At 38.8% G+C, this 20,657-nt stretch overlaps 1 protein-coding gene across 4 annotated transcripts in view; it reads left to right on the top strand.

Annotated features, from left to right (window-relative positions):
* Positions 1–20,278, top strand: part of TAOK1 (TAO kinase 1) — a 191,186-nt gene extending 170,908 nt beyond the window's left edge. For 3 of the 4 annotated variants that reach the window (XM_006165471.3, XM_027767110.1, XM_027767111.1), the window contains one exon: positions 11,012–20,278. In XM_006165471.3, coding sequence (XP_006165533.1) covers positions 11,012–11,473 — 462 coding nt within the window. In that variant the 3' untranslated portion in view covers positions 11,474–20,278. The remainder of the gene's footprint in view (positions 1–11,011) is intronic. The other variant, XR_001369549.2, reaches the window with a different exon arrangement.
* Positions 20,279–20,657: the final 379 nt, after the last annotated feature.

Below are 20,657 nucleotides of genomic sequence, written 5' to 3' on the forward strand. Positions count from 1 at the left end.
AAGTTGATTCTTCATAGGGCACATGCATGAAAGAGTGAAAGAGAAAGCAGTCCACCAGATCTGGGCCTCAAACTGTAGTTGGCCACGTGGGAGTATAGCACTCTAAGCACCATGCCATTTGCTGGCTCTTAAAATAAATTTTTTAAAGAGTTATTTATTTAATTTTATTTATGATTTTTTTTTTGAAGAATTGTTTGTTATTTCATTCTATTTGTTGTTATTATTTTTAAATTTGACCAGAGAGAGAGAAAGGGAAAGTAAGAAAGCAAGCTACCAGATTCAGAGCTCAAACCATGGTTGGCTATGTGGAAGTCCAGTGCCTTAACCACCATGCCGCCTCCTGGCCCCTGTTATTATTTTCATTTGCTATAGGGTATGTGTGCTCAGCGAAGAGACAGAAAGAGAAAGAAAAAGGAAAAGCAAGCTGCCAGGTCCAAGACTTGAACCACTGTCAGCCATGTGGGAGTCCAGTGCCTCAGCCACCATGCCATCTACTTCCCCCTAAAGGAAAATTTTTAAGTAAATTAAATTTACATACTTCTCCAGTCCTCCAGCTGGATATTAGGCATTCACAGATATATTAGACTGGGCTAGAGATTCAAACAGCAGTCACCATATGGATCCACCTTCTCATGAGCACTGCAATACTGCTGCACCATGGAATCAGCCCCCATTTTATAAAATACACATTTTATTTTTTTTAACTTGAGGTCTAGCAGGTGGTGTGGTGGCTAAGGCACTGGACCTCCCACATGACCGACTGTGGTGTAAGTCCTGGACTCGGAGGCTTGAAAGTTATGCCAGGCACCTGTGCATGCATGGCCAAAATCCCCAGAGGAGAATGGAAGGCATAATAGAATTTATAATGTGTCTAATCCCACCACTAAGAAATCATTGCAGTTGGGGCCAGCAGGTGGCATGGTGGTTAAGGGTGCTGGACTCCCACATGGCTGACCGCGGTTCTAGTCTTGGACCTGGTGGCTTGCTTCCCACCTGCCCCTGGTCCCTCTCTGATCAAATTAAAATAAATAAAGTTAAATAAAATAATTTAAAAAAAAAGAAATCATCACAGTTAACAATTTGTTGTTCCTTCACAAGAAGAATTCATATCTAATCTAAATCCTCCTTCATTTCATATAAAATGCCTAAGCCTCCGTTATAATACTTTTAATATTTACAGCAATAATTTAAAAAATCTTTTTAATCTGATCCTTTCTGACCTCTTTGCACTTACCCAAACACTTACCATTTTATCATTTCTCTACATTTTGTACATATCCCTGTGATGAAAATGGTCCCTCTACCCCTTGTGTTCCTGGTAACTTATACTCTTCCTTGAGAATCCAATCTCCATACCATGTCCTTTGAGAAGACTTCTCCCTACTTTTCTCCTCTATAGAGCAACAGTTTTAAAAATGTGATACATGAAAATTAAACATATTTTTGAGCTAGACTTCTGCAGAGAGCCATGACTATTGTATTCTGTCCTTAAATGCCTTAAAACCTAATCATTTAATACATCTTTACAAATTATCTTTATTTCCATTTTTTTAAAGAATTATTTTATTTATCTTTATTTATTTACTTATTTTAATTTGGCCAACAAGGAACAGAGAGTGAGAGATTGAGAGAGAGAGAGAGAGAGAAAGCAAGCCACCAGGTCCAGGACTCAAACTGTGATCAGTCATATGGGAATCCAGTGCCCTTAACCACCATGCCACTAGACACTCGCACATGGCTGACCATAGTTCAAGTCGCGGACCTGGTAGCTTGCTTTCTCAGTTTATCTCTCTCTCTTTCTCTGTCTCTCTCTCTGGTCTAATTAAACTAAATGGGTTTTGCTGTAGGGTGCATGCTGATTACAATGCTGGGCTGGAAAAGTCCAATTTATTTTATGTTATAAATTCTTTCATATATCTTCTCTAATCCTCTTTGCCAGGCAGAACTAGAAAGATGGTGCCAGACCATCTTTCAAAGAGCTTCTGTTGGCTTACTTGAGATCCACCTTAGTCCCATAATTTTCTGATTAATCTTCAGATATGACATACCAGTCAAAGCCCTCTCCAATAATGAGTATTTCCAATCTCTGATTCAATGCAACAAGCATTATTGAACTTATACAAATAATGCTTCTGCCACAAAATAAGAATACTCCCAAATATTTCCAATTCAAGAGGAGTGAGGAAGGAAGAAACAAAGAAAAAATATTTTAACAAAAGAAAGTAAAATGCTTAAATTGGGAAAACAAAGCATAAAAAAAAATCAGTAATGTTCTACTCAAAAATCATAAAATTATATTTCTCCAGTTCAATCTTATGTTCCAACTTTGTTCTGTTGAATATGCAGTGTTACTGTGGTCCAGTCTTTCCATTTAAATCCTGGAAGTTAACATTCAACGTTATTATTGATATTTCCTGTCCCTAACATTGAATTGGTCATTTTCTTAGTTGCTCTTTGTTCTCTTATTTCTGTATGTGTCTTTAGTTTTCCTGGTCGAGCACTCCTTTCAGAACTTCTTGAAGAGTGGTCTGCTATCGGCAAATTCTTTCAGGTCTTATTTATCTGAGAATGTTTTTTTGTTTGGTTTGTTTTTTTTCGGGGGGTGGGGGGGAGGTTTTTGCTATAGGGCAGGTGCACTCGCCAGAAGGACAGAGAAAGTCAGAGAGACAGAAAGTGAGAAATCACCCCCCAGGGGGAATGGCCACGCCGCAATCTCTTCTCCATTCTCCTCTCAGGATCTTGGGCATACATGCACACGCACCCAGTATGAGGTTAAGCCACCGGGTCCGAGACTCGAACTATTTTCCCATTCTTTCCTTGCTTGCATTGTTTCTGATGAGAGGTCTGAGGTTCACCTGATTGGATCACCTTTGTAAATAACCTGACATTCCTCTCTTGCCAATTTTAGTATCTTGTCTTTTTCTGTAGATTTGGCCAGTCTGTCTATATAATGTGCCTTGGAGAAGATCTTCTTAGGTTGATTCGCTTAGGGTTCCTTTGTATTTTTTGGGTCTGGATATTTGAATGCCTCTAGATTTGGAAAGTTTTCTTCCAAGATTTCATGGACTAGATTATCAATGCCCTTTTTAGTTTCCTCACCTTCTGGGATACTGATTATCTGAATGTTTGGGTGCGGTCTAGTATTTCTCATATAGTATTCTCATTTTTTTTGGTTATTTTCATAGTCTTTTTTGGTTGTTTTTTCTAGATCAGAGGTTTTGCTTTCAACATCTGAGATTCGATTTTCTGCATGGATTAATCTGCTTTTAATATTTTCAAGGGAGATTTTGATTTTCTGAATGGCAGCCCTCATTTCTAATAGCTCCATTTGATTCTTTTTTATGGTGTGTATTTCCTCTTTCAGATCATGGAAGAACTTTAACACCTCCTGGAACTCATTGTCATTTTTCTCCTATATCATCTGGAGTTCATTAATCTCTCAGCTCTTGCATCTCATTAGTTTTGTCACTATGAATACTCTGAATTCTCTATCAGACATTTCCATGAGTTCTACTGTACTGTCTGTGGATGATGAGGAATTGTTCTTTTCCCTTAGGGGAGAGATATTTTCTTGATTTCTCATGTTTCTTGTTCCTCTGTGGTTGTTTCAAAACTTCTCTTCCACTTGTCTGATTATTTTGGGAGTCTAGAATGCCAAAATGGAGTTTAGGACATAGCTTCCCTGAACACACCAGGACACACCTCAGCTTTAAAATGGCTTCTTGTCTGAATATTTCAGGAGTCTCAATAATTCTTTAAAAAACAAAGTATTTTACTATTGGGGCCAACAGGTGGTACGGAGGTTAAGGTGACTGGATTCCCCATGGCTGATTTTGTGGTTCAAGTCCTGGACCCAATGGCTTGAAAATCACTTAAGGCACTTAATCACACATGCATATGTGCTTAAAATCCCAAGAAGAAAAGGGATTGCACTGTGACCATTTCCCCTAGGGGGCAATTTCTCATTTTTTCTCTCTCTGTCTTTGTCTCTCTCCAGCAAGTGCATGTGCCCCATAGCAAAAAGTGTTTTTTTTTTTTTTTTTAATTACTATAGGGGGACCAGCGGGGGGGGTGGTGGTTAAGGTGTTGGACACGCCCACATGGCCAACCACGTTTCAAGTCCTGGACCTGGTGGCTTGCTTTCTCACTTCCTCTCTCTCTCACTCTCACCCTCTGTCTCTCTGGTCAAATTAAAAAATCAATGAATGAATAAATAAATAATAAAATAATTATTTTTTTTTAAAAATTACTATAGGAATTTCAAACATATACAAAAGTAGGGAACATATTACAGCAGAATCTGTATGTACTTATTACCCAGCTTCAACATTATTCACATTCTGCTAACTTTTTTCTTATCTATTCCCTCCTACACACACACCTTTTTTTTCTTTTTTCTAATATTTGTTAATTGTCAGGGGGCATGTGCACTTGTTAGAGAGAGAAACAAAAATTGCACACCCCCATTGAGGCCTGACCACACCACAATCTTCCTTCCTCCATTATTCTTTCCATCAGCATCTTTGGCCTGTGCACACATACCTGGCATGTCCCTCAAACCCCCGGACTGGAATTTAAACCACAGTCAGCCAGGTGGGATCTAGCTTCCTTAACCATTGGAATGTAGGACTGGCCCATATACATTGTTTTTAAGGACTAATCTGTAGAGATTTTTTAAAGCAAGTTCCAGTATAGCATTATTTTACTTCTAAATATGATAGGACATTTCATTTTTTTCTTTACTTTGTTCTTTTCTCTCTCTCTTTTTTTTAATGAGAGAACAAGAATACAGGAGGAGGGAAGAAATTAGGAGATCTTCCTGCCACACACATTCCCAGTTTGCTAGGACCACAGGTATTCTGTTCACTTAGGTTTGGCTAGAAGCAAACTTAGGCCTCCCTTGTGGCCTTGGCCTCTGCACAGAAGCACTCCCCACTTGTACCACTGTGTGTGGGTCCAAATTAGAATTGTTGACTTTTTAAATTATTAATTATTATTTAATTTGCCATGGGGTACGTGCCCTCACCAGAGAGACAAAGAGAAAATGAGAGAGAAAGTGAGAAAGCAAGCCACTAGATCTGGGACTTGAATCATGATCAGCCATGTAAGAGTTCAGCACTTCAACCACCATGCAACCCACTGCCCCATAGAATTGTTGACTATAACATAACTATAGTTCCATTGTGATGGCTAACAAAATTAATAATACTTTTTTAGTCTCTCTGTATTTCCCCTATTTTCTTTTTTAAAAATAATTATTTATTTAACTTTATTTACTATTATTATTTGTTTAAATTTGACCAGGGTTGGGGGACCGTGAGCAGGCAAGCCATCAGGTCCAGGACTCACAGTGTGGCCAGCCATATGGTCACAAGATACCCCTCCCCTTAAACATATCTTTTTTACAACTGACTTTTGAGATACAGATAAAGTCCAGACATTGTATTTGGTCATCTTTTAAGTCTTTTTTTCTTTTTATGAATTCATTCATTTTTTAATTTTTTATTTTATTTATTCATTTATTTTAATTTGATAAGAGAGAAAATGAGGAAACAAGCCACTAGGTCCAGGATTTGAACGATGGTCACCGATGTGGGAGTGTCTAGTGCCTTAACCACCACGCCACCTGCTGGTCCCCATTCATTTATTTTTTAATTTGACCAGAGAGAGGGAAAGTGAGAAAGCAAACCACCAGGTCCAGGACTCAAACCGTGGTCAGTCTTATGAGAGTATCCACCACCTTAACCACCATGCCATCTGCTGGTCCCTGGTCATCTCTTTTAAGTGTTAATTTGTATCATTTGCCCCACCACACACACATTTTTTTAAGAATTACTTTATTTTGGGACCAGCAGTTGGCGTAATGGCTATGTCGCTGGACTCCCATGTAGTTGACTACGGGTTGAGTCCCAGACCCAGTGGCTTCAACTCACGCCAGATTTGTGTGTGTGTGTGCCCAAGATCCCGAGAAGAGAATGGAGAAGGGATTGCGGCATGGCCATCACCCCGCAGGGGGGTGATTTCTCGCTTTTTGTCTCTCTGACTTTCTCTGTCTTCCTGGTGAGTGCACGCACCCTATAGCAAAAACCTCTCAAAAAAAAAATTACTTTAATTTTATTCATTGTCATTGTTTTGTTATTATGATTATTTTTTATTTGACCAGAGAGAGACAATGAGAGAGAAGGAAAGTGAGAAAGCAAGCTGCCAGACTGGGACTCAAACTGGTCAGCCATGTGGGAATCCAGGTACCTTAACCACTGCACCACCTGCTGGCCCCTCACCACACACACTTTTAATTGTGGATTATATCATGCGCCCTATAAGAATTTCCACATTCTAGATTAAACTGATTGTATCTTCATGGCGTCATTTAATATTTTTCTCTGTCCTCTATGTACTATAAACTGGTAGTTAGATTCAGGGGTATGGTCATATTAGAGTTCAATTTTTTTCTTTTTTTGCAAGAATTTTTCTCTTTTCTTGATCAGTTGATTGCTAAAGGGCATGTATACTCACCAGACAGAAAAAGAGAGGGAGAAAAGTACTCCCCAGGGGAGGTGGCCACACTACAATCTTTTCTCCATTTCCTTGGGATTTGAGGCATGTACACACATACCCAACATGTGTTCTAGGTTACAGGGTCCTGAACTTGAACCACATGGCTGGCTCTGGAAGGATTTTTTTATAAGGGTTATTGTGTACTTTATTTTGTATCACATCAACAGATATGTAACCTCTAGTTGTCTTTTGAGCAATGTATCTGTTGATCACTGGGTTCAGATTAAAAAAAAAATTTTCAGCGTCATGATCAGACTATTATACTTAGCAATCAACAGCATGGGCGCAAAAAAAAAAAAAAAATCTACATTAAAACCCTTTGTTGGAATGCTTTACACTTTCCACAGAACAGAAACTAAAATAACCTGTTATACAATTAGTCACAAATATAGTCCTCTTATTTTTTTGCCCATATACATGAGTATTGTCTAAAACATTTCTTCTTTGTAGTAGCTAGACCCTGCCACCACTGTGCTTGGTTGAGTTCACAAATCTGTTGAAACCTGTGGCTTCCCTGTCACTTCTCTGGCTCTCCTCCCCTGCTGAGCTTTGTTTCCTGGCAGTTAACTAAAACCTTCTGCCACTGCCATAGCTCCTGCTGCTGCTGGAACTGCCGTGGCCACCTTGATTTCGTGGTTTGGCAAAGTATTGGCCTCCATTGCCATAAGGGCCAGAGCTTCTGCCTCCAAAGTTTCCACCCTTCATGAATCAAAAATTTCCCTTTTTTTTTGAGAGGTTTTTGCTATAGGGCATGCCAGAAAGACACAGAGAGACAGAAAGCAAGAAATCACCCCCCAGTGGGGATGGCCACGCTGCATTCCCTTTTCCTCCATTCTCCTCTTGGGATCTTGGGCACGCACGCACACATGCCCAGCATGAGTTTAAGCCACCGAGTCTGGGACTTGAACCGCAGTCGACTACATGAGAGTTCAGCGACATAGCCATTACACTAACTGCTGGTCCTCATGGGTCCAGAATTTGAAGACTGATTGTTATAATAGCCAAAATCCTTGTGGCTTCCACCACCTCCAAAATTGCTTCCATCATTACTAAATCCATTATAGCCATCATCCCCACTTCCACTGTATCCACCACCACCACGGCTGCCACCAAAGCCACCACGACCACTGAAGTTTCCTTCATGACTGAAGTTGTCATTACCACCAAAACCACCTTCTCAGCCACCATCGAAGTTTCCAGAACCACTTCGACCTCTAGGGCTGGAGGAAGCACTAGCCATCTCTTGTTTAGATTTCAGTCACTTCAGTTTTCCCGTACTGTTCAAAATAATCTCTTAGGTGATGTTCTTCAGTGTCGTCTTTAATGCTACCAACAAAGATCTTTTTCACAGTTACGTGGACACCCAGTCTTTGAGAACCTTCTCTTGAGACAGCCCTCTTTGTTTCCACAACTCTCCCATCCACCTTGTGTGACCTTGCATTCATGGCTGCATCCCCTCCTCCACAGTGGCATATGTGACAAACCCAAAGCCTCTGGGGCTCTTGATGTTTGAATCTCCCATTATCACGCAGTCCCTGAACGTTCCCCGTTTCTCAGAATGGCTCCTCAAGCTCTCATTGGTTGTTTCAAAGCTCAACCCTCCAATAAAGAGTTTTTCCAGCTTGGGACCAGCAGTTAGCGTAATGGCTATATTGCTGGACTCCCACGTAATCGACCACAGTTCGAGTCCCGGACCCGGTGGCTTAAAACTCACGTTGGGCACGTGTGCGTGCGTGCCCAAGATCCCGAGAGGAGAATGGAGGAGAAGGGATTGTGGCATGGCCATCCACTCTGGGGGGTGATTTCTCACTTTCTATCTCTCTGTCTCTCCCTGTCTGTCTGGCGAGCGCACGCGCCCTGTAACAAAAACCTCTCAAAAAAAAAGAAAAAAAAGTTTCTCCAGCTGTTTTGGCTCTTTGGGAGACTCCGACTTAGACATAACGGCAGTGGGAAGAGAGAGTTCAATGATGCTTCCCCAGCAGCGTCCATAGGCAGAAAGCACTGGGTTCAGATATTGTCAGTCTAATCATTCATTTAAAAGTTCTCTCACAGCAGATAGCATAATGGTTATGTCACTGGACTCGCACGTAGTTAACCACGGTTCAAGCACTGACCTTTGAGTAAAACTCACGCAAGGCACATGTGTGTGCATGCCCAAAATCCTGAGAGGAGAATAAAGGAGAGGGGATTGCAGCGTGACCATCCCCCCTGGGGGGTGATTTCTCAGTGTCTCTCCTGCGAGTGCACACGCCCTATAGCAAAAATCTCTCTTAAAAAAATGTTCTTTCACCCTTTTTTAAATTGACTATTTCTTATGCACTTTTCCATAATTTTTAAATTTATATGCAATCAACTATTTGTAAATACCTCCTAGTTTTTCAGAGCTGATTATGATTGTCACCAAACCACTAATTTCTAGGTGTATATATATATATATATGTGTGTGTGTGTGTGTGTGTGTGTGTGTGTGTGTACCAACTTCTGTTGAGAGCATCATAGTTTTTTTTTTTAAGAATTATTTTATTTAACTTTATTTACTTATTTATTTTAAATTGACCAGAGAAGGACAGAGCGAGAGAGGAGAGAAGGAAAGTGAGAAAGCAAATTGCCAGGTCCAGGGCTTGAACCATGGTCTACCATGTTGGGAATCCAGCATCTTTATTACCACGCCACCTGCTGGCCCCAAGAGCATCGTAGTTTTTAGTTTTTTAAATTCATTGTTTTACTTAAGGCTTATTCCATCTGGAATATAAATATTTATCTTTCCTTTTTTTTTGAGAGCAAGAGAGAGATTGATTTGCTATAGGGCATATGCGCTTGCCAGAGATAGAGAGGCAGAGAGACACAAAGCCAGAAATCACTCCCCTATGGGTATGGCCATGCTGCAATCCCTTCTCCTCAGGATTTTAGGCACACATGCACAGGCCCAGTGTGAGTTTTCAGCCACCTGGACCGGGACTCAAACCGTAGTCAAAATGTGAGAGTCCAGAGACATAACCATTACGCCATCTGCTGGTCCCCTATCTAGAATATAATTTTGTACATGGTATAAGATGGATTTCCGTTTTTATTTCCTTTATATAGTTGGCCAGTTGTGCTGTACTTAGGACTAAAAAGTCATCTTTTTCTTGTTGAATTAACTATTACTTTGCCCTGCATTAAATACTTACAACCTGGAGTCTGCATTCTAGCTCATTTTCACTAACCTATTTGTCTTTTCCTATGCCAATATTTGTTTTATTAGAGTTGCATTATGGTATGTCTGATACCTGGTAATGTTGATTTTTTTTCCTCAGTGATTTTTTTTCCCATCTTTTTCTTAATGAATTTAGCAGCCATTGATGATAATTGCCTGGATTTATGATTTGAATAGAGGGTTTGTTTTTTTTTTTAAGAGTTACTTTACTTAACTTTATTTATTTATTTATTTATTTTATTTTGACCAGAAAGGGGACAGAATGAGAGGGAGAGAGGGAAAGTGAGAAAGCAAGCCACCAAGTCTAGGACTTGAATCGTGGTCAGCCCTGTGAGAGTCCAATGCCCTTAACCACCTTGCCACCTGCCGGCCTCTCGATAGAGATTTTTATTTTTGCTTTTTTTTTTTTTTTTGAGAAGTTTTTGCTATAGGGTGCTCATCACTATTTTTGCTATAGTGCGCTCATCAGAAAGAGAGCGGCAGAAAGATAGAAAGTGAGAAATCACCCATCCTGGGGGGATGGCCATGCCACAATCCCTTCTCCTCTCGGGATCTTGGGCACGCATGCACACATGTCCAGTGTGAGTTTAAGTCACCAGGTCTGGGACTCAAATTGCAATCGTCTACATGGGAGTTTAGCGACATGGCCATTATGCCAACTCATGTATGAGTCCTACAATCTATCATTATATCTCTCAGATCTTTTTCTTTTTCCTTTTTTTTTTATTTTTTTTTATTATAGAGTGTGTCCCACCACCAGAGAGAGAGAGAGAGAAAAATCACCTAAAAGGGAGAAGGGCCACACCACAATCCATTCTCCTCTTGGGATTGTGAACACGGATGCATACACACCCATTGTGATTTTTTTAAGTCACTGAGTCCAGGACTTAAAAAAGGCCGCTGGCCAGCTGCCTTAAGCTTTGTGCTACCTGTTAGCCCTCACTCTTGATTTTTAAGTGCACATCCATAAAATAGCCGCTTCAGAGCTAAGTAATTATTACTTCCTTTGTTTATAGATTTAAAAATATAAAGGGGAAGCCAGCAGGTGGCATGGTGGTTAAGGTGCTAGACTCCCACATGGTTGACTGTGGTTTATGTCCTGGACTAGGCATTTGCTTTCTCTTTCTTTCTCTCTGTTGAGTGCATGTGCCCTGAAGCAAATTAAATAATAATAATAATAAATAAAATTAAATAAATCTTTAAAGAAAAAAAATTTTTTTTTTTTCATTTTTGCTTCCCTCCTCTAACCCTAAACAGATTGAAGAAGAGATGCTGGCCTTGCAGAATGAACGCACAGAACGAATACGAAGCCTGCTGGAGCGTCAAGCCAGAGAAATTGAAGCTTTTGACTCTGAAAGCATGAGACTAGGTTTTAGTAACATGGTCCTGTCTAATCTCTCCCCTGAGGCATTCAGCCACAGCTACCCAGGAGCTTCTGGTTGGTCTCATAATCCTACTGGAGGTCCAGGACCTCACTGGGGTCATCCCATGGGTGGCCCACCACAAGCTTGGGGCCATCCAATGCAAGGTGGACCCCAACCATGGGGTCACCCCTCAGGGCCAATGCAAGGGGTACCTCGAGGTAGCAGTATGGGAGTCCGCAATAGCCCCCAGGCTCTGAGGCGGACAGCTTCTGGGGGACGGACGGAGCAGGGCATGAGCAGAAGCACGAGTGTCACTTCACAAATATCCAATGGGTCACACATGTCTTATACATAACTTAATCATTGAGAGTGGCAATTCCGCTGAAGCTGTCTGCCAAAAGAAACTGCCTACAGACATCGTCACAGCAGCCTCCTCACTTGGGTACTACAGTGTGGAAGCTGAGTGCACATGGTATATTTTATTCATTTTTGTAAAGTGTTCTGTTTTGTGTTTACTAATTGGGATGTCATAGTATTTGGCTGCCGGGTTTTTGTTTTTGTTTTGTTTTTAACTTTTGGGGAAATTTGAAAAGGGGAGTTGATATTAAAATATATATATATCTCATGCATGTGGTAAAAAGAAATTGTCTAGATAGGGGGTATTTTCTGAACACTGCAAAAATAAAATGCAGCAAAGTGGCTTGAGTCATCACTTTTGGGTGTCTGTATCCTAAGAAGTTTGTGAAAAATTCTGAAGCTTTCTTCCCATATCCCAGATTCCTGTGAGCCACTCACAGCAGGCAGCATATGCTAATACAAGACATTACTGAAACACACCTGGTTCCCCTCACCAGTGTATTTTTTAAGTTTAATTGGTTTGACTTCTCAGCCTCATTTGGAGTAAAAAGAAAACAGAAATTCATGAACACTAAAGGATTGCATTGACTTTTTAAGAGAGTAGAAAACAACTTAGTTTTTTTCTGAGTGTTTCATAGGTTTGTCAGTGATTTTTGTCCATTCAGTTGTGCCTTCTTTGTGTCATGGTGAGGTGGGGGTGCTTAAGGAAATCACAAGTTGTGTAGGGATTATATTAACAAACCTGTGAACCTTCAAAGAGGAAGAGAGAGAGTGAGAAGGGCCCCTGAATGTTTACATGATGGGCATGTCCAGCAGCAGAGTGAGGAGATGAGGCCTGTATCTCTTGACATTTTGTTGCTTTGTACCATGATATCTCATCCTAGCTAAACTCTTAACTCCCAAGACCCCAAGTAGTATTTTTACTTTGTACAATAATGTAGACATATAGCCAACACAAATCAAATGCCAGAGATATTTGAATGATGCCATATTTGCAAACTGCCATCTATTTGAATTCTCATCACACTACATCGACATAATTTGATTGTCCCCTTTTGGCTTATGGGATTTCCTGTTGACAAGTAGAATAGCCAATTATTTAAATGTTTAGTTGCCATAGTGAAGCAGGAGTCGCTGAGCCAATGACTTCACCAGCTGCTGACTAATCCTCATCACCACTGTAGATTTTGCTGCATTTGCAGGTCCTCTTTTTTTTTGTAAGTTGCTGTTTTTGTTGCTGCAGTACTTTACAAACTTCTAGTTCATTGAGACTTAGTGACCATTTGGCATCATGTTAACATCACACAATAGGAAACACCACTTCCAGAAGTCTCAAGCCTCAGTGCTAAAAGTACTACTGAAAAGGAACTAGGAAGTTTGGCAAATTTTAAAAAATTAAAAAAGGAAAAAAAAGTGAAAATAAGTTATAGTGATCAGGGAATCTCTTGACAAAAGCTAACTTTTTTTTGCTGAGGGGAACATGTTTTGTTTTGTTCTGAGATGAAGGATCAACCCAGTGTTGAAAGTCAGATGAGTCAGATGTTACTTGGTATTTCACTGCTTATGTGGAAATTGAGCTGGAGGGGGGTGGAGAGCTGTGAATATGACTTGTAGAAAAGAAAGTCTTCTTCAGTGACAGATCAGTTTCTTACAAGTTATTTGTCGTGCCCCTCCCAGTTGCCTTTAAGAATCCTTGCTGCTAACTCTGCATCCTGCTTTTGATGTAGTCAGAGGGCTCCACGGTAGAACTCTATAATCCCTCTTAATGATACTCTTCACCTAGACCAAACTAATAATCAGTAATATCTATCATTCTTGAAGTCTTGGGTTTTTTCCAACCAAATTTTGAATCATCTTCAAGTATATCAGTCCAGTCTCCATGAACCCCCTCCTTTAAGAGTTTCCAGCATTCATTTGAAGGTAACTGGGAGAAAAAAATTCATATTTTAATACAATCTTTTTAAAAACCAAGATCACAGTAAGTTCATATAGCACACTGGTAGATTTTGCCTTGGGCCATGCTCTGGATCACCCATTTTTGGGTAAATAAGACATGTACTTGCCATGGCTAATGAAGAGGTCTTTTAGTCTGATCTCTATGTATTCACATTCAGATAGCACACGGTGTTTTAAACAAGTGAGCAATCTACCTGTTTCAGTGAAAAATATATATGAAAGAGTTTTAGAATTTAATAAAATGTCCAAAAATATAATAGGATTCGATACCTTTTGAAAACTTCTGGCCATTCCATACTACTAGAGAGGTGGAATAAGGAATCAGATCAGTTTTGCCTACAAAACTCTTTTAAACCCAAATACTATTGGTGATAACATTTTAAAGCCCAGTTACGGATTTAAATGCATCAGATTGAGTTACTTTGTCCATTCAGATCATATGTACTTATAAAAGCATGATTGAACATGAACTTCAAATGTTTGTCCAGTAGGGCTCTGTATCTAATTTAATCGTGCGCCAACCAGTTTTACACATAGGTCATAACTATACCTGGATTATATCATTAAGTTAATTTTAATTAAAATATATGTAATTTGCAAAAATGATTCAAGTTAATTGGTTTGTGTGTGTTTGTGAGACCTAACTCCTAAGGCATCGCATACATGGTGGAAATCATCACAGAGTAAAACTTGTAGCTGGAAAATTTGGCAAGTTTCGAAGTATCCTAAAGAAAGAGCAAGCACTTTCTGAATCAGTGCACAGGTGACAGCATTTAACCAGATCAACACTACCTCCTCCCCAGTGTTGGTGTTCACTCATATATATGTGCTTAGGAAAATTTAAAGTATGGGAAATTTGTCTAGCATATCAGAAGTCATAAATGCTACTATACCTGGTATCCAGAGTGTAGCAGTAAAAAGTTTCTTATATTCTCGTTCTCTCCCCTTTTTTGGTTAGCTTTTTAAAAATGCAAAACCTCCTATCTTGAAATATATTATTTCTGATTAGATCCCCTTTCCTGTACACATATTTTTCTCCCCTTATTAAAGTCAACTCTAACCTCAAGTTACAGTATCCTAAAGTATTTTCATTATTTAATGTTAACTGAAAAAATGTTAATATTGTTTTTACACATGGCTGCCATTCTTTTAGTCATTTCTGCACCTAGAGATGAATAGTCCTACATCTGAAGCACACTGACAGTTGTAATATACATAGCACTCTAGGTCAAGAGTTTATTGATAAATTGAACTTTTTAACATGGTCATGATTTTCAGCTGCCTAGACATCAAGTAAACACCATTCAATACACTAAAAAAAACTGTTCTGGGCACTTCTTCCCATGTCTCCCAATATAACCTCACCCCTTTTCAAAAATTGAAAACTCTATGAGTGTCTTTTTCAGATAAGGCAGACTTTAATAACTTTCTATTTCTATACTAAATATCTGGCATTTAAGATTTTTATAAAATACATTGTGTTGGACACTGGAATAATACTATTTATTTTCACCTGTGAAAGATGAATTCATTGTACTTGAAACACCTCCTCTGCATTTCTCCATTTTTGTGCCATTCACTAGTGGAAATAAATTGTATTATACCATGATCTACTGGCTTTTTAAAACTGTGTTAAATATGCACATTTTTGGTATAGCTATTATCATTTGTATGTATATATTGTATATACATATGAGTGTCTATATTTGTGTATAGATAGATAGATGGGTGTAACTCATACTGTACATTTCCATCAGGGCACTTAAGGTTCTGTTATTTTTGTTTGGTTTTGTTTCAATCCTCAGTTAAGGCAAGATTGCCTATTTCTTAAGAATGAGTACTCTGTTGATATTTATGAGAAGGTGGTCATTAGATGCAATTTTTTTCCTTTTTAATTTCTTCGTAGCACTTGTGTGAGTGGAGAGAAAGTCAAGTAAAATATGGAACCACAAGTTGCGGTGCAGTAAAATAGTGGGGAAGGAACCCAGTTAGTGTTTCTGTGAGTTTGTGTTGTGATGCAATGAAAGAAAAGCGAGGCAGAGAAAAGAGAACCGTGGAAAATAAGAACACTGTGGTGATTCCTCTGAAATTCACACAATCTTACGTACTTTCTACACGTATTTCTTAGTAATGACACCATTGATTCTTACTCTATTAACTCCATTAATACTAACAGTTAAATGTCTTGCTGAGGATTAAAACAGCCAAGAAGGGAATCACTGCTAAAGTATCTAAGGTTCTCCTAAACTATAAAATCAACAGGAAATGGCCACTGGGAGAGAAGGGTATAACATTGACATGAAAGGCTTTCTCCCTTCAGCTGCCTCTTCTTGCTTGCTAATAGTAAATTCTTTGTGCACCTTCTACCCCTTCTGAGCCACTACTATTCAAGCAGAGATTTGGCCCAACACAGCAACCCTTTCCTTGGAGGTTTATTTAGTCCTGCATTTTATCCCATATTCACAATGTGAAATGTCTTAATGTGTATCCAAGTCAGAAAGTAATATATTTAAAGGTGTGTGTGAACCTCCTTAGATGATAGAAGAAGAGGTTCTCATTTCTTATGTAGAAAAGAGCCTTCTCTAACTGTCATCTTTGAGCTGCTGGCCAAAATATAGATCATTATTGGAAAGAACCAAAACTCTGTTTTCTTTTACCCCATCTGACATGCTAGTCCCCCCAACCAGGTTGTAGCATTGCCTTTTAAAAGGCCCTCACTCATTCTTAGATCAACTGGAAATTTCCAATCCTCAGATTTCTTAAAGGATGAAGAGTTTGCTGGACACTTAGCAAACTTGCCTCTTGTATGCAAGGACTACTGATTGAAGTCTGTTTTGCTGTGTCTGGTGATGTTGTCTGCACTTTGATGAAATCACTACACTAGATCTACATTGGAAATGAATGACTCTTTGTAAAGAAGTTTTATTAAACACTGTCTAGAAAAAGAAAGTGAAGCTGAGAACTCTTATTGTGCATTTATATGTTCTACTGAATTCTAGTAGCCCCATTTAAAGTTATGCTGACTAATTTTTTTCTTCTTTGTTTATATTCACATTTCCAAAACTCCACTCATACAAGGAAGGAGAACCCTTTTGCCCTACTGGTAGTTCTCATAGCATAGGACATGTATAAGTTAGTATGCACCTTATCTGCCTGTTGTGGGTTTCATAAACTTGCACTTCTCACCCACCCAAAGATAGATATCCTTTAAAGAAAATAAAGGCAGAGAATTAAAACTGAGGAGCCATTTACTATGTCATCATTACTGTTAACTGTTTCCCAGCCATCCCAACTTTCTGAAGTTTCAGACATTGTTTTTGTGTATGTGTTTGTATTTTTTCCTTGTTTTAATTAGATTTGACTTAAATATACAAGGGTTTCTTCTTTAAATGGAGGGAAAGGTTAGTCCTCTGAAAGCGCAGGATGCCCACTGGATATACTGATCTGAGCATCCATAGGTAGTTTGCCATGAAAAAGTAGACTGAAGGTGAGACTTCTGAATGAATGAAAAAGGGCATCTTGATGCCCAAGAATTTCCCCCTCCCCCCAAAGTACGGGTAATTCAACCTGCACAGTTTCCTTTCACTTATAGTTCTGAGCAATTATGAGTGAAAAATCATGTAATTATCTGTAAATATGTAGCCAACAAATTGACCTAGTTTCTGTTTGTTTGGTTGGTTGGTTTTGGTTTTTGGTTTTTGGGTTTGTACTAAAGTTGATAGGTCTGTGCCAGCTAGAGAGGAGTTGCTGTCATTGCCAGTTGTGGTCCTAGCATCTAACCCTGAAACCATTCTAGGTGACATTTTTAGAAGTAATGCTTAAATGTTGTAAAATGGGGAAATGAAGCTTAATCATTGGTCAGGTTTGAAATCTTTTGAAGTGAAATAATTTAATATGATGATTACATGTCCTCAATAATGAATGAGGTAGGGAGCCTCCATCCCCCCAGTGGCCATGTTTACAGAAGTGTGTTTTGTCTATGAAGTGCAAGTGTTTTAATGTATATGTAAATTATACAGGTGATAACATTATGGTTTGGAACTGTTGGGCTCTTTGAATTTTCAAATGAAATGAACTATGCTTATTGCTGGCACATTTATCCCATTTCTGGAACATTTTTCTTATTTCCAGAATTACATGTGTTCCTTTGTCATTATCCCTGCTTAATCTCCCTTTCTCTGATACTCCTTGTAGCGAAGGTATTAAAGACTGGTGAACATAGACGAGGGAAGTACCTTTCTTAGAAATCCATGAACTCTCAATTGTATGCTTTCAGTACTCTTATTATATGTTTCTATGGCAACTCTGAGGTCAGTGGTTGAGAAATGAGATACCAATGTTAATGAAAAGTGTGTACTCTTAGCTTTTGCATGGCTCGGCTTAGTAACCAAGGTATATTAGGGCCACTTGAAAGCATGAAGACCAGTTATAGGGGAACAGGTTTTTCTCAGTGGCACATTTTGCTTTTTCTGAGCCTTCATTGCCTAGGCATGAATGTTATTGTTCCTATAAATTGCACATGGTCATGGAGTGAATTATGTGGTTAAAAGGATGTAACTGCCTAACATTCGCAGATTCTGGCTGGTCTCTGTGACCATTTGGCACATATCAAAAAGCCTAAGGGGTGTCGAGACCCTTCTAACCCTTTTTTTAAATTTTTTTTGTCATAGACAAGTATATTTAGTTCATCTAGATGTTGACTGTCCTTGGTGTATTGCCAGGCAGCTCATTTGGTGCCCATTCCAATGTACTGTTGTCCTTCTCTGCATTTCGTAATATCAAAGAAACCACCATCCCCTTTTTCTAACAGCATTTTATGCCTTTTATTCCAAACTAATTGGAAATTGTGCCTATTAACAGTGTCCCTTCAATTAATTATACATGTCCCAAAATTTATCTAAGCCAGAGATAGAAGGTGGGAAAACATTTCAAAGAAAAAACAAAAGTCCACTCGAGGCCAGTAATTCATCGGACAAGGTATTGTACCACAGTATCTTGACACTTGACATATGAAGCCTAACAGGAGTTGCAGGTGGTTTCATAGGGTAAAAGTCAAGTGAAGAGGGACATGTGGGGTTTCTATTAGGAGATAATTTTATTCTTATTTTACTTTTCCTTTTATGATCCTGCTAGGTTAGAACAGGTTAATTCTCCAAATTTTATTTTGTTTTGTAGGGAAATTTTTTTTAAAGCAATGGTCTGATGTAAATAACATTTTAAAGTATAGTGCACATAACTTCCCCAGACTGTTCCAACCTGATAATTTGTAAATGCTTTAGAGTTTTTTAAATTAACACTTGTGTTGCTAAATCCTATTTATATAAGTCTGCTAAAGTTTTTAACCCACTTAAAACTTAAGACAAACATTTAAATAATGGTTGGGTTACTATGAGCAATTTAGCTTTCAGTACCCCCTCGTTTTTAGTATATGAAAAAGCCTAACGCGTATTAATGAGGTTGGAGAGATATGAGAAATATGTATAGTGTATATTTTAAAACAGCTTTGCTTGTATTGTGAAGATTTAAAAACAAACTTGAGATTTTTAACGTTAACTATTAACACAGTTTTAACGTAAGTTATCCCACTGGGTTTAAGAGCATCTTGAATGTATAATCCTTTTTGTAACCCAGGTTGGTTTCTGCTTTTACCAGTCATCCAAACATATTTATGTTTTTAGTTTTATGTACTCATTTCCCTTTGTTTTCCTCAAACAGCATGATTTTTTTTTGCACATGTAGAAATTTTTAAAAAATGAATACATCATTTTCTCTGGATTTTCTTCACTTCTCTCTTCCTTTCTACTAACCCCTTCCTTAAAGGCCATATCACTCCATTTGCATTATTTGTGCAAATGCCAGGGTTGGTTTTTATTTTTATTTTTGCTATTTACCTTTAAAAAAGAAATGCTTCAGTCAATTGCTTTTTTTATTTAAAAAGAAAAAAAAAGAAAAAAAGTAAAGAAAAAAAGCTGTAACCTTATCATTTCTGAGTAGACCATTGAGAGACGAATGCACACCTGTAATAGCCCAGGACCAGCTTTGGTGGCTAAAGGGAATATTTTAACTAAGCAAGAGGTTTTTTTCTAAAAGTGGTATGTATAGTCTGTAATCTATTTCAGTTATTCCCACAAGTCAGGGGTCCAGATAAAATGAGGGTTATCAGCTAACTGATATGTTATCATTGAGGTTCATCAATGAATTTGTACATTTCTAGTTCCCTTTGGTGAAGGGAAAAATGATGATTTTGCAAGACCTAGATTTTGGCTTGGTTTCTTGCCTCCTTTTTTGGCAGCCTTCATCTTCTCATCTCCTAAAGCCCTTGAGCCTGTAGGGTTTTCATAGTGGACAAAGGACTTGTGATCATTTAAAACTGAGACTGATTTTGTGGTGGGAGATTATCATGTTCCAACTGTGATGTTCTACCACTTTACTGATAATTAATTTTAAATCTACAGTCCTTTCAATTTTGGACCAAACGGACGCCCAACAGTGGAGGCTTATCAGGGGTTGCAGTGGGGAAGAGGCCTCTCCCTCCCTGTCAGCACCAGCTGGTAAAGGTGACTGTACAGATGTGCATTTTCCTTTGGTAGAAATGGTCCACAGCACTAACTGGTAAGGCTTATTGTACAGTATATTGTCAGTATTCTTCTGGTTCAGCATACCTTATAGTTCCTATATAACCTGTATTAATTGTATAGATTGTGCATTTAAAGCTGTTACCAAGTTGTCAGAACATAAGAGCGAAAACAAGGTCATATGTAATATTTTGTTTGTAAGTATCCTTTGTATCATAGCAAAGGAAATGTTTAAAAAGATCAACTGTAATAAAGTAATTTTAGTACACAGAGTGTCTGCTCAGTTTTTTAAAGTGTGTTCTGGGTGTGAGATGGTTCTACTTAAGGTTCTGCTTGATGCAGTTCCAAATTCTTATTTGGCACAGTGGATTAGTAACTGCAGCGCCTCCCACCCGGGACACAAATGTGGCAGTTCCCTTGGCAAAGGTTCAAACAGCGGGTTTATCACCCTTCTTTCAGAAATCATCACCTTTTAGGACCAGCAGATGACGTAATGGTTACATCGCTGTACTCCCATGTAGCCTACCATGGTTGAAGTCCCAGATCTAGCACCTTAAAACTCATGCTGGGGGACGAGCAGTTGGCATATGTCGCTGGACTCCCATGTAGTCGAACGTGGTTCGAGTCCCAGACCCAGTGGCTTAAACTCAC

Source organism: Tupaia chinensis, unplaced genomic scaffold (assembly GCF_000334495.1).
Source record: "Tupaia chinensis unplaced genomic scaffold, TupChi_1.0 Scaffold143921_1, whole genome shotgun sequence".
Classification (NCBI taxonomy): Eukaryota; Metazoa; Chordata; class Mammalia; order Scandentia; family Tupaiidae; genus Tupaia; species Tupaia belangeri.